Consider the following 14,614-nt stretch of genomic DNA (forward strand, 5'->3'; position numbering starts at 1 on the left):
ACCCCCGGGTCTGTGGCTCATAGCCCCCACTTCTCCTGTTGCTTGTAAGAATTGGTGTCATATCAACAGGATGGGAGAGGCTATGCAAATGAGATGATGCAATAGTGGCATGAATGTAGCTATGCTAACACCTGTGCTTAGTCAGCAGGGAGCAACGCTGTCTCAAGAACTGACTCTAGTCCACTTAAAGCAGAGAGCAAGTTGCCCTGCTGCTTGCCACAGCTCCCCCCAAAAAAGCCCCACCACAAAACTAACAATAGCACAGTATTCCGTCCAAGACTAAAACTTACTCACATCTCACATATAAAGAAAAAGAACTGTAAGACAGCACCATCTGGTAGCCACTATCATAACAATATGTATCAGATAAATTTCCCTCTGTGGAGAGGATGGGAGAAAAGAGAGACCTATATATGACAGGTGTTAGTCACATTGCTTCATGCACCCCTGGAAGGTGCCCACTTACCATGGTGCCCAGAATAAAAACTTGAACAGAATCATTTGGGGCCCAAGCAAGGGACAGACTGCTGCTGCAGGAAGCTGATTTAAACCATTACCTGCACCAGAGCCAGTGCAATTGGTGACATGAAGATTTGGGCCCCAAGTGACCAGGGACAGAGCGAGCGGCCAGTCCATTGGTAGCAGGTAAAAAACAGAACACTAGAAATGAGGGGAAACAAAAGAGAGGCAAAGATTCTTAGACCCCTGATGTACTTGAGGACACAAGCTGAGGAACTGCCCAGCATTGTGTCAAATATGCCATACACACAATAGAAAAGATTGTGTGCAGAAGGTGCATTGCCCAGTTACAGCCAAGAATGGCTGTGACATTCTCTACCTTGGAGGAGCGTACTGTAACCCTCATATTCCTCATTTTCATGTAATTGTGATCTTACATATAGAGCATGCCTTGTAAGATATCAGGGAAAGGTTAAGATCTGCTGAAAGTCATTTCTCTATTCATATATGTGTATCATTAATGCATATGGAGTTATGTGAATTGAGTTGTATGGTGGTCACTAAATCATGCTGTAAGTTGCGGAATCAGCCAGATATTAGCTCCCTAGGGGCAACAGCAAGGAAAGTAACCAACACCCGGGTAGGGTGTCAATCCACCCATCAACAATCATTGTCCAGCAAGGGAGCTACAATGCAATGACTCACCTGCAGGAGGCCACACCAGGGGAATTGGTCAACCTTGCCTGGAGACTCAGCAATGCCCACCCAGACATGCCTGGACTTGTGTTGTGGACATGGACTGAGGATATAAAACCGAATTGAGGGGACTGGCCTCAGGGGTGAAATATGTGTACTATGAATTGCAATATCCAGTGGGGTGAGAAAAACTGCTAAGTCTAGCTGTTGCCCAGTCTAATAGGGTTGAGAGTTTAGACTGCGCGCTTATATTTTATTTCTGTTGGTTACTAACTCTGACTTTTTGCCTATCACTTGTAGTCACTTAAAATCTATCTTTTGTAGTCAATAAATTTGTTTTACTGTTTATCCTTGACCAGTAAGTTTCTGTGAAGTGCGGGGAAAATCTGCTCATGTTTTGCAAAGGCAGGTGTATGTCCACTTTCCACTGATGAAGTGGTGAACCAATTAATAAATCTGCATTGCTCATCTTATGCAGTGCAAGACGGCATATTCCTGAGGTAGAGTGCTCAGAGCTGGGGGGATTTGGCTGGTGCCTTTCTCTGTGTGATTCATGAGTGGCTCTGGGAGCATTCATGACCAAAGGGCCAAATACAGGATAGAGAGTCGTTGATCCATGTGATTTCAGTAAAGCCATCAAATAGGAACTTTATCCCATGGAAACTCTTGAAGTGGCAGCTAAACTCTGAGAGGCAAAACATTTTTGGTATTAGTGCATTTTGACACTAAGTTAAATGAGAGGAGTCAAACACTAAGCTGATGACTTTTACCCCACCACCACTGGGTTGTTAGAAATGTAAAGGAATGCCTTTTGGCATTAGCTTTGACCCGGAGGTATTTGAAAGAGTAGATGCACAGATCTGGAATGGGTTACAAGCTGGTGAAGTTATAATCGACGACATTTTAATTTTAACTATGAACATTACAGAGCACAGTCAAAGACTTAGGCACATTGTGTAATGAAGAGAAAGAGACATAACATTCAATTAGTTAAATATTGGCACAATAAACATTATGGTCTTGTTATTATTGTGGTAGCACCGAGGGCTCTAGCTCCATTATACTAGGCACTGTACACACACACCAGATATGGCCCATGCCCCAAAGAGCTTCCTGTCTAGTGGCAGATTATAGCCATGATGGCGCTATGACAGTTGACACCAACTAAAGATCTGCCTCGAAGAGCTGACAATCTACATGGGAAAGAGATTGAACAAAGATGGTTTAATTGCCGACCCAGATAGAAAACGGTTGTTGAAATGCCCATTCCACAATGTAAAGCCGAACTGCAGAGCTCTAAGGGAGAGACACTATTTGGCAAAATACATTTCAACTCTCTGTGGTCACTTGAGCCTCTTCTCCTGCAAGTACTTGGGTGCATGCGTACCTCTAAGCCTGTAGTAGCCCACTGAAGTCAACAGGACACCTCACAGGCTTAATGTTCAGCACTTGTGTAAGTGTTTGTGGGATCAGGGCCCACCTCCCAGAGGGTATTGCTGGGAAATGACCTTGTCTGGCACTGGGGAGCTAGGTGCAGACTTGCATTTGAGCAGTTAATAAAAACGCTGTTCGCCAGTTTTTAAATATTATGATTTGACTTAACCAGTTACCAAATGGCCACTGTGACACCATGCCCAGATTGTAAAAGAGAGGCTGGCAACAGAGTCTGGCTGCTTCACACAGACGTAGGGCTTGTCTACACTGAGTTATTCTGGAATTGCTATTCCAGAATAACTCAGTGTGAACACTCTTAGTCCAGAATAAGAATGCCTTTTTCCTGATTAACTCTGGAATTTGGCCAAACTCGGCTTGTGCTGTATCTCCTTTGGGCCCCTCTGCGCTGCTTCCCCGCAGATTCTGCCCAGATCTCAGCCTGGTTGCAGTGACCACCAGTCACTGTCTGTTCTCATGAGTTTCCCCAGCTCCTGCCAGCTCTGAATAGGTTTCCTCCCCACACTCTGCCCTGCATTCAGCTTCCTCTGCTGCTCCTGGTTTCCATGGGGCTGCTGCTTCCGCAAGTGCCAAGTTATTTCCTGGGTCTGGGTCCTCCACAGAATTTCTACCTGTTCCACCTATTGGTCAGGGAAAGGGGATGTTTCAGCATATCCATCCTGGATGGTTAGAGCACAGCAGAGAGAGGGTTGGATGGGAACAGTAGTTTGCTGTTTAGCCAGTACATCTCAATACGTAGGTACAGTACAATGCCCTTGGCATGACAGTCAGACCAACAGGACCGCAAAGTGATAGTGACATATCTGACTTTTCTTGACAATGGTAATAAATAAATGCTGGCCGCACCCACAATGTACTAGACACCAGCCAGACACCCCAAGGAAGAGACGTTCCCCAGTCCAAAGAGCTTACATCCGAAGCATCAATCCTACAACAGAGAGCACAATGGCACAACAGTCTGCCCACACTTCATCCATTGCAGGATCAGCGCCTACGAAAACAGGCAACTTATAATGGGTGGGGGAAGAGATACAACCCAATGCTGCAGACACCCAGGTGCTTACGTTTACTCATATGAGTAGTGCCATTGACTCTATTGGGACTGCTCACCTACATAAAGTTAAGCGTGTGTGTCTGCACGATCTGGCCAAAAACGTACAATTTTTATATACTGTGCTTTAAAAAAAATACTACTAAATAAATCATATCCCGTATCCTGCCCCTCCAGCTATTTATTGTTATCTGGCTAATTTCTTGTAGACCTCATGGAAGCAGTGGGTCTTGCCGAGGGATCTGAAGGCTAGTTAGCAGAAATTCTTACAGACACGGAGACCCAGTTTGCCCACAGAGACAGCAGAGCGAGACAACAGATTGAGATCATGTTGGCTATCTAGGGAAGTAATTAATAAAGAGGCCACTTGTACTTCAAGGAGAGATTGATCATTCCAGCACTGCTTAGAAAAGAAGTGCTCACTAAAATACACAGCATCCATTGACTCCAACAACAGGGGTTGGAGAAAGCTCATGGCCTTTACAGATGGAAGCAAGGGTGAGAGGTACTTTGGGAGAAGAAGCAACTCCTTAGCATTGTCCAGAAACAGCCTGGCTCTAGCTCGGTCCCTTGTCATGGTTGTATCTGTAGTGTAGACAATCCAAAGAATCAGTGTCCTCCCTTCCCTTGGACTGATGCAGTTCAAGTTTCAACGTTCTTCTGTGATGACCCTGTGACATTCTATATCTTGGGGGAGCATCCTGTAACCCCCATATTTCTCATTTATACATAATTGTGATCTTGCATATACAGCAGGCCATGAGAGGTATCAGGGGAAAGGTTATGAACTGCTGAAATCCACTGTTCTATCTAAATATGTGTACCATTAGTGCATATGAAGTTATGAGATTGTGTTGTATGGTTGTCAGTAAAACATGCTGTAAGTTGGGGAATTGGGCAGATATTAGCTCCCCAGAGACAACAGCAAGAAAAGTAACCAACACCAGAGCTGGGTGTCAAACAACCATCAACGGCCATTGTCTAGCAAGGGAGCTACAATTCAATGACTCACCTGCATGAGGCCACACCAGGGCCCAGGGAATTGCTCAACCTTGCCTGGGGACTCAGCAATGCCCACCAGACATGCCTGGACTTGTGTTCTCCAAGCACAAGGGACTAAAGGTATAAAACAGAACACAGGGGCCCCATGCTTGGTCTTCTCCTGCCCCCACCTATGCTGCAAGCAACAAAGACACTCAGAGGAGAAGACTGAAGACTCCAGAAGAGGAGACTGGCCCAGGTTTATGGGACAAACCTGTATATTAAAGACTGCAATATCCAGTGGGGTGAGAAAAACTGCTTAATCTAAATGTTGCCCAGTCTAATAGGGTTGAGAGTTTAGACCGCATGCTTATATTTTATTTTATTTTGGTAACTTCTGACTTTTTGCCTATCACTTATAGTCACTTAAAAGCCATCTTTTGTAATCAATAAACTTCTTTAATGTTTATCTTTACCAGTGAGTTTGCTTGAAGTGTGTGGTAAATCTGCTCAGGGTTGCAAAGGCTGGTGTACATCCACTTTTCAGTGACGAAGTGGTGAACCAATTAATATGTTTGCACGGCTCGTCTTGTTTAGATGGTATATTCCTGAGGTGCAGTGCTGGAAACTGGGGGAATTTGGGCGGTGCTTTTCTCTGTGTGATTCATGAGTAGCTCTGGGAGCACTCATGTAATCTAGCTGGGTGTGGGGCTCCACATGCTGTTGTGCTGAGTGATAACAGCACCTGGAGGGGTTTGCTGCTGGTCACTAGCAAGGCATTGTGAGAGACAGCCCAGGCTGGATCGAGTTCAGGGGGCACAGCGGTCCCACAGTCCCAGGCTGCACTCCGGGGATCCCGTCACTGTCCCATTCCTGGTTCCCCCGTTTGCCAAAGCCCTCCAGGAGACAATGCTAAATCAAACCCTGATATTTCTAATGTAAAAACCAAGCAGAAAACAATGTAACCCCTTCAAAAAATTGTCTTTGTACATCACAGAAACCAGTAAAAGGCACTTTGACCCGGGGCACTCCCCTCCTGAGTGCCTCCCAGTGGTTCGGTGTGGTACTGCAACCTTTTCCCCATTTCTGGCACCCACTGTAGGTTGCCAACTCGCTAGGCAGGTCTTCAGTGGTTCAGCCCTCTGGCCGAGTCACACATTCAGAGCAGTCCCCTTCCAGGATAGCAGAGAGTTCACCAAACTGCCAGCTCTCACCAGGTCTTCAGCTCTCTGAGCCCTTTAAGTCCAGCTCAGGCTTCTAAACGAGCCTTATCCCCTTCTGGGGACTTAGGCCGCTTTACCCACGGCTGCTGGGGGAACCCGGGCCCACCCCCTACTCTGGATCCCAGTCCTGGGACCCTACACCCAGCACCCACGTATCACCTAGTTTAAATAATTGTACTGTTTTCCCTAGGCCTCTTCCCACCTGGTTCCTTTATCTTCACCCATTACCTTAAGATTGCAGTTCTCAGGTCCACCCCCTCCCGGCTCCACCCCCCTCCCAGCTTTTAATCCATTGCACACCACTCAAGCAGAGCTCCCTTCCTCCCTCTCCAGTCCCAGCCAGGGGTCTACCCTGCTTAGCCCCTGCAGCGCCTGTTAGCTGAGCCTGCTGGGCTCTGATTGGCTATATCCATGCATGTCTGGAGGACCTGCCTTTGCTGCTCCTTTCCTGGGGCATGGTATAGGAGCACTGCAAGGCCTCAAGCCCAGGACCACAAAGGCCAGGTGCACTCCATCACAGGCACAAACAACACTGAGTTTTGCTTTGCAGTTCATCTTTAAATAGAACAAAATGTGGGCCTACGTACCTGATCAGTGGCTCATCAATTCCACTGCTCTGCTTACACAGTTAACAATAATGCTTCCTAAAGTACCCCTCTGCCATGCAGCAATCCAAAACAAAATTCATGACGAGTCGGCCTTCTTCTTTATTACTCCTTCCTTTCCCCCTGTTTTCTAACTCATGTATTGCCTAGCCTCCCCAGTTCTCATAGCTACTTTGGTCAATTCTTTGCATAACACTATCCACATGCTTGGCTGTATAGTCGACATACAGTAACAGGACCCTGCACTCTTTGATCTGAATGTTTAGGGCCGCCTGCTTACTCTACAAGATCATCAAAATGTCATGACATTGTACCATTATGTTGTACAGTTCTGGTTAGGGCAGATGTTCTCAAACTGTGGTCCACAGACCACCAGTGGTCCACGAGCTCCATTCAGGTGGTCCATGGATAGTTCCCGCTAAGGCGTGTACCTGGGCGGCCACACACGGGAGAATGAAGGGCCGCAGGCGTGGCTCCACTAATTAAGTGCCTGGACCCTGGAGAAGACGCACATGTAAGGTGAGGTGGCGGCCTTGGGGGAAATAGGGGGTAGGTGGGAGGGGGCAGTGAGGTGAGAAGAAGGGGTGAGGGAATTTGGGACATGCAAGGCTGCGGCGGCCAGAGAAGGAGGCAACTTTCCCCAGCTCCAGGGCTGTGGCTGCTGAGAAGAGACAGCCCTCCTTCCTGCCCCAGCTCTGTGGCTGCTGCAGTGGGGGAAAGACCCCCCTCCTTCCCAGCCCCAACTCGGGGGCTGCCATGGCAGGGGAGAGAGGGCACATCCATCACAATTAGAAAGGTAAGACTACTGATATTGAAATATGAGTTGTGTGCTTTTATTTGTAGAACAAATTTTTTTTAATTATTATTATTTTTTAATATAGTGCTTTTATCAAAAGTGCTTTACAATACTTAGCTAATGGTACAAACAATATTTGGAAAAATCATTAAGTGGTCTGCCAAGACCCTCAGCAATTTTCAAGTGGTCTGCGAAAAAAAAGTTTGAGAACCACTGGGTTAGTGTATATATGTTCCAGTGCCCTTTACTGGGTGGAATCAGAATTCCACTGGTGGGTGGGTGTCTGAGAAAGGGGGAAAGAGAGAGACCCCCACCCCTTTTCTGCTCAGATGGCATGGATCAGGAGGTGCAGAGTTCTGTCCCCAGAGTACAGGCATCTTGACATTCTCAGGGGCCATTGTGTGCAGCATGGTTACAACTGTGAAATTCCTAAAGGTTCACAGATCTCTCACGTTGTGATATATTGAACCAATGTTCCATACTACACTGCTCTGTTTCATTTGGGTTCTTATGCCACAACATGTTGATACTGCACTGACCCCAAATCATTTCCAAGACACTACAATGTCCCTGCAAGCCTTGTTCTGAGGAAGGGACTGTCCTGGGCCCTACAAACCAATCCTTCTCCTAGCTTGAAAATTAGACTGTGGTCTCTTTGGTGTAGGGACTGTCCTATGTTTGTACAGCACCTAGCACGATAGGGCCCCTATGGCATGCTCCTGTCATAATTACAATAACAGGACCATCCCCCTAAAAACACGATATTCTGCAAAAAAAAGATGTCAACTCCAGCTCTTCCGCTCACACATGTCCTCTTGTGCTTCCCAAGAAAAGCAGCGGGCTCTCAAATGTTTGTAATGAGTTCCCCTGTTAGTTGGTTCTGTGGAATTTTGCATGATGTGGCTGATTCTCATGGTGGGCTCATTGAGAATGTGATCTCCAAACCACTTTAGTTTCTGACTGGCCCAGTGCATGCTCTGAGTTGCCAGGTTGGAGGCCCAAGGGTCTCCAAACTGATGCTCTCATTACATGAGGCCTACTCTGAAGGGGTGAACCTCAGCTGGCTCTGCCCAGAGGAGCACTACAGGCCTAAGACACATATTGTCCCATTAAGAAAAGGAGTACTTGTGGCACCTTAGAGACTAACCAATTTATTTGAGCATGAGCTTTCGTGAGCTACAACTCACTTCATCGGATGAAGTGAGCTGTAGCTCACGAAAGCTCATGCTCAAATAAATTGGTTAGTCTCTAAGGTGTCACAAGTACTCCTTTTCTTTTTGTGAATACAGACTAACACGGCTGTTACTCTGAAACCTGTCATATTGTCCCATTGTTTGCTGCACGCTCCTTCCTCCACTAAGAAATAGGAGATTCCAAAAGTCTGCCCCAATTTCTTCACTGCCCTGACCCCAAAGATTCTGAAATCCCTTGGGGCCAACCTTGTACTTTATATATTTAAATTAGGGCTGTCGATTAAATCGCAGTTAACTCATGCAAGTAACTAAAAAAAATTAACTGTGATTAAAAAAACGAATCGCCATTATTTGCACTGTTAAACAACAGAATACCAATTGAAATGTATTAAATATTTTTGGATTTTTTCTACATTTTCAAATATATTGATTTCTATTACAACACAGAATACAAAGTGTACAGTGCTCACTTTATATAATAGGCGCCAATTCTGTGGGTGCTCCGGAGCTGGAGCATCCATGGAGAAAAATTAGTGGGTGCTCTGCACCCACTGGCAGCCAAGCTCCCCACCCTGCCCCACCTCACCTGCTCCTCCGCCTCCTCCCCTGAGGGTGCCGCGTCCCCGCTCCTCCGCCTACCTCCCAGCGCTTGCCGCCGCCAAACAGCTGTAGCAAGCTCCGGGAGGAAGGGGGAGGAGCAGGAACATGGTACGCACAGGGGAGGAGGCAGGGAAGAGGCGGGGCCAGGGTGGGGATTTGGGGAAGGAGTTGGAATAGGGGCAGGGAGCGGGTGGAGTTGGGGTGGGGACTTTGGGGAAGGGATTGGAATGGGGATGGAAGGGGGAGGGGCGGGGTGGAGTTGTGGCGGGGCCAGGGGCAGAGTGGGGTTGAGCACCAGTAGAAGTCTATGCTTTATATTACTTTTGATTAAGAATATTTGTACTGTAAAAAATATAAACAAAAGAAATAGTATTTTTCAATTCACCTCATACAAGTACTGTAGTGCAATCTCTTTATCGTGAAAGTGTAACTTACAAATGTACATTTTTTGTTACATTACTGCACTCAAAAATAAAACAATGTAAAACTTTAGAGCCTACAAGTCCACTCAGTCCTACTTCTTGTTCAGGCAATCGCTAAGACAAACAAGTTTGTTTACATTGATGGGAGATACTGCTGCCTGCTTCTTATTTACAATGTCACCTGAAAGTGAGAACAGGCATTTGCATGGCACTTTTGTAGCCGGCGTTGCAACGTATTTACGTGCCAGATATGCAAAACATTCATATGCCCCTTCATGCTTTGGCCACCATTCCAGAGGACATGCTTCCATGCTGATGATGCTTGTTAAAAAAAGTGTGTTAATTAAATTTGTGACGGAACTCCTTGGGGGAGAATTGTGTGTTTCCTGCTGTTTTACCTGCATTCTGCCATATATTTAATGTTACAGCAGTGTCGGATGATGACCCAGCACATGTTCGTTTTAAGAACACTTTCACAGCAGATTTGACAAAACGCAAAGAAGATTTCTAAGGATACATACAGCACTCGACTTAAGGTTTAAGAATCTGAATCTCCAAAGAATCTGAGGGGGACAAGATGTGGAGAATGCTTTCAGATATCTTAAAGGAGCAACACTCTGATTCGGAAACTACAGAACCCAAACCATCAAAAAAGAAAACCAGCTTCTGCTGGTGACATCTGACTCAGATGATGAAAGTGAACATGTGCCAGTCTGCTCTGCTTTGGATTGTTTTCGAGCAGAACCCGTTATCAGCATGGATGTATGTCTTCTGGAACATTGGTTGAAGCATGAAGGGACATATGAATCTTTAGCGCATCTGGCACATAAATATCTTGCGATGCTGGCTACAACAGTGCCTTGAGAACACCTGTTCTCACTTTCAGGTGTCATTGTAAACAAGACGTGAGCAGCATTATCTCCTGCAAATTGTAACCAAACTTGTTTGTCTGAGCGATTGGCTGAAGTAGGACTGAGTGGTCTTGTAGGTTCTAAAGTTTTACATTGTTTTATTTTTGAATGCAGTTATTTTTTGTACATAATTCTACATTTGCAAGTTCAACTTTCATTATAAAGAGATTGCACTACAGTACTTGTATTAGGTGAATTGAAATATACTATTTCTTTCATTTTTAGAGTGCAAATATTTGTAATAAAAAATAAATATAAAGTGAGCACTGTACACTTTGTATTCTGTGTTGTAACTGAAATCAATATATTTGAAAATGTAGAAAATATCAAAAAATATTTAAATAAATGGTATTCTATTATTGTTGAACAGTGCCATTAATCGCGATTAATTTTTTTAATCGCTTGACAGCCCTAATTTAAATAGGTGGATTTAACGCTGGGGAAAGGTGCTGCATTAACCACAGGAGAGGTACAGCATGGGCAGGGACAGGGCAAGGTTCCTTGCCCAGTCTGACAATCTGCCCCAGCCAGAATCAGCCCCTCCAGAACCAGAAGGGAGCTTTGTCTCCATGGCCCACTTGTACCTCAGCTTATCTGCCAAGGGCTGTGTGTGTGTCAGAGCGAGTGTGTCTGCCAGAGCTGGTGTGTGAGTGGCTGTTGGTGTTTTGTGAGTGGGTTGGTGTCTGCGGATGTTTTGGGATATGCGTGAGTGTCTGTGTCTGGGCATGGCAGGTTTCACTAGCTGCAGGAACTTTTTAGGCCAACCGAAGAGCAATTTTTCTGCATCTGTAGCAGGTTGCACTCGGAGGCCAGCAGGCCTAGTGGGCAGGCCATGTCTCATGAGTCCTTCCACCCCCAGAGACCTGTGCCCCGGAAGCAGTCAGCCTCAGGTCTGGCTTCTAGGCAGGGGAGCCACAGGGCTCCATACGCTGCCCCCGCCCCAAGCACCGGCTCTGCACTCCCACTGGCTTGCACACCTCTGCCTAGGAGCTGGACCTGCTGCTGGCTGCTTCCAGAGCACAGCACGGTCCGTGGTGCCAGGATAGGCGGGAAGCCTGCCTCTGCTCCCCGGCTGTGCCACTGACCGGAAGCTGCTGGAGGTAAGTCTGTGCCCCAGCCCCCCCCAACCCAGAACTCCTTCCTGCACCCAAACCCCCTCATCCCCAGCCCAGAACCCTGACCCCCTCCCATACCCCAATGCCCTCCCACACCCTGAACCTCTCATTCCTGGTCCCACCCTGCAGCCCTCACCCCCCCGCACCCCAACCCTCTGCGTCCCCCTTCGAGCACATCGGCCACTGGGGCTTGCCCAGTCAGGCCCCTTCCTTCCCTAGGCCCCTGCAAAGCCCATCAATCTCCCCAACTCCCACCCCCTCTCAGCCTCCTCCTCTTCCTTCCCTGCTGACACACGCCCCGCCCTACCCCGCACCCCAACCGGCTGTGGGGAGCCCGCGGGGCAGGGCCATCCTTAGGCATAGGCAACATAGGCAGCTGAATAGGGCACCTGAAAATTTGGGGCACCACTGGGTCTTAGTGTCCACCCATCCAGCTCCTATCCCTGTTCTGACCCTTCCTGCAAGCTCAGAGTCTTCCTCGGGAGGGGATCTAGTAGTTAATAGTGAAAAAGCCTCCAGCCTGCCAGACGGATTAACACAACATTGAAACTGTTAAAAGAGCCATTCAATGGGTAATGAAACCATTTAACAGGCATTTGCCAAACCCCAGGTATATACTGTCAGTTTCTGAATTTACTGACAAAAACAGTTGTGCATTACTGTAATATTTACTCAGAACATATCAGTCTACAGGACCTTAGTTTAAAATTTGCTTTAAAAATGTTTTATTAGTGTGTTGGTGAAGATTATAAAATCACATCTCTAAAAAATCCTTGCACAGATTTTTAGATGCACAGTCATCTTTAGCCTTAAATGCTTGGATCTTCAGACATACAGTTTTTTAAAATAAATCCTTCAAAAGACCACCCTTATCTAAAATACACACTTGAATTACTATAGTAAAAAAATTGCTTCCAAAGTCTTCCTGTCCTTTCTGTCCATCCCTTTCCGCCCCACCGCCCAGCTGAAGAGGTCCCTTTCCTTCCAGATAGCTGGACAAAGAGTTTCCCTTTCTTTACTTCTATCTGATGAACTAGTTTTAAGAGAACCCTCCAGCAAAATCAGTACCTTCATAAGATATAAAACCCTTTGTTATGCCTAAAATCTCTGGAAACATTTTTCAAAGTAGGTGAAATTTCATAAACATGTCTACTGTTATGGAGAGCACCCCGGGTAAATTAGCGTTCCCTCTTTCCACAAGCAGTGAACATTGTTATGAACCTTTTTAAACCTCTGTGACTGATTAATTTAAAATAATGTCTTTTGGTTCAGTGAGTTAAATAGGTAGTAATCTGGAATGATTCCCTCATGAAGGCTTAAGCGTACATGTAAAATACAAAATCAGCTCAGAAATAGGGATGAAGAAGATGTAAGAGAGAGGCGAGCGGTGGCCTGGACGCCACAGTGTTTAATGTCGTGTTCAGCCGGGCAGCTGACTCCCCTTCCTACGAAGGTTTTGCAAATAAATGTCTGACAAACGTCAGGGCAGAGCAAAAACCCCGTGGCCGACATTTTTTATTCCCAAGTTCAGTGCTTTTACTTGGGTCCCTTCCGCCGGAGGGAGCGGGTCGGGGGTCTCCGCAGCGAGCGGTGACTCTCCGGCACCGGCAGCGCCGGGCACCTTGTGAGCCTTTGCAGCCCCGTCCCCCGCCGGGCTGCGGGTCCGGGCCGCCCTCGGGCCTCGCCCCCCCGCCCCCGCTAATACTGCGCTGGGCCCCAGGCCGGCCCGGCGGCCTCTCTGGGTGCGCAGCTCCCCGCCGCCCCTTCGGCTGCAGGCCCCAGACCCGTCGCCCGGGGCGGGAGCTTTGCCACTCGCCCCGGTGGGAGCAGGATCGGGCCCTCAGACAGCAGCCGGCCGGGCAGCGCCGCGCTCCGACCCCCCGACTCCGGCGCTGCGCGGAGCCGGGCCCGTGGTACAGAAATACGCCCCCTCTCCCCCGCCGCCGCCTCGGAGATGGTTTGCTTCGCGCGTCGCGCTCCCCCCCCGTCACCACGAGAGGCGATGGTACATTCCGCGGGCACAGCCCTCAGTCCCGACGTCCGTTGGCGGCCGGGGCAGGAGCGGCGGCGAGCCGAGCGCGTGCGGGTGCCGCGCGCCCAGACCCCCCAGCTGCCGCGGGCCCTGCCCGGGGGCATGACTCTGTTCGGCAGCGAGGACGGGTGCTGGAGGTGTAAGTACGGCCCGCGCCCCTGCCCCTGCCCGCGCCTGCGCGGGATGCGGCCCGTTCCCCTCACAAGGTGGCCCAGGCGGGACGCCGCCGCGGCGGAGGCGAGCGGCCGGGGCCGTCTCCGTCTCCGTCTCCTCCGCTGCCCCGCCTGGCGCCGGCTCGGCCGCGGGGGCTGAAGGGAGCGGCCCGGGCCGGGTTTGGGGGAGCCCGTGGCTTCTGACGCAGGGTGGCCGGGCTGCCCACGGGCCTGCGTGGCGGCGAGCGCGGAGGGGCGGCAGCCAGGCCGGGCGGGGCGCCCCGCTTCCCCCTCCCGTGCGGGCTCCCCCCAAGTCTCCGGGTGTGGAAGGTGGCGGCTGGGCCGTGAGGAGGTGAGAGGAGCCGCTGGTAGCCCCTTGGGCCTCTGGTGGGCTCTGCTTTACTTCCCTGCAGCAGGAAAGCTTCCATAGGCGCAGTGGGTCGAGCTTCCTGGGAACGTAGAGTCGGCCTGAGCTGAGGAAACCCACTCTCGGCATTGGTCTCGTATTTGGGCTCAAAAGGAGCCTTTGCTGCCATTCATCTGGGGCCCTGCCGTCCTGTCTGGGGCAGCCGCAGTAGGCGCCTTGGCCCCTTCGCCTCCAGGTATGTCCTTAGCGGTTGACGTCCCTGGGGCAAAATGCCCCCAAAGGAACCGGAGGAAACACTGTCGGAGATGGAGACACCAAGAAAGGAGGTGCTGGAAGGAACTGGGAAATTAAGGAGCAACAAGTCCCCAGGACGGGGTGGTATCCCCAAGAGTTCTGGAGGAATAAAGTGGCTGAACTGCTGATAAAATGTGCCGTCTCTTATGAATACCAGTTACTGGACTGGAGGACTGAAGGGAAGAAAATGTACCTGGAAGTAAAAGGTGAGGCGATTTTGGGAATTGCAAAGCAGTGAGCCTCACTTCTGTAACTGGTTGAAATA

General features: G+C 48.8%; 1 protein-coding gene across 1 annotated transcript in view; it reads left to right on the top strand.

Annotated features, from left to right (window-relative positions):
• The first annotated feature begins 13,491 nt into the window (after positions 1-13,491).
• Positions 13,492-14,614, top strand: part of LOC144272707 (uncharacterized) — a 53,993-nt gene continuing 52,870 nt past the window's right edge. The window contains exon 1 of the mRNA XM_077830985.1: positions 13,492-13,675. Coding sequence (XP_077687111.1) covers positions 13,507-13,675 — 169 coding nt within the window. The 5' untranslated portion in view covers positions 13,492-13,506. The remainder of the gene's footprint in view (positions 13,676-14,614) is intronic.

The sequence above is a fragment of the Eretmochelys imbricata genome, chromosome 12 (assembly GCF_965152235.1).
Source record: "Eretmochelys imbricata isolate rEreImb1 chromosome 12, rEreImb1.hap1, whole genome shotgun sequence".
Taxonomy (NCBI): domain Eukaryota; kingdom Metazoa; phylum Chordata; order Testudines; family Cheloniidae; genus Eretmochelys; species Eretmochelys imbricata.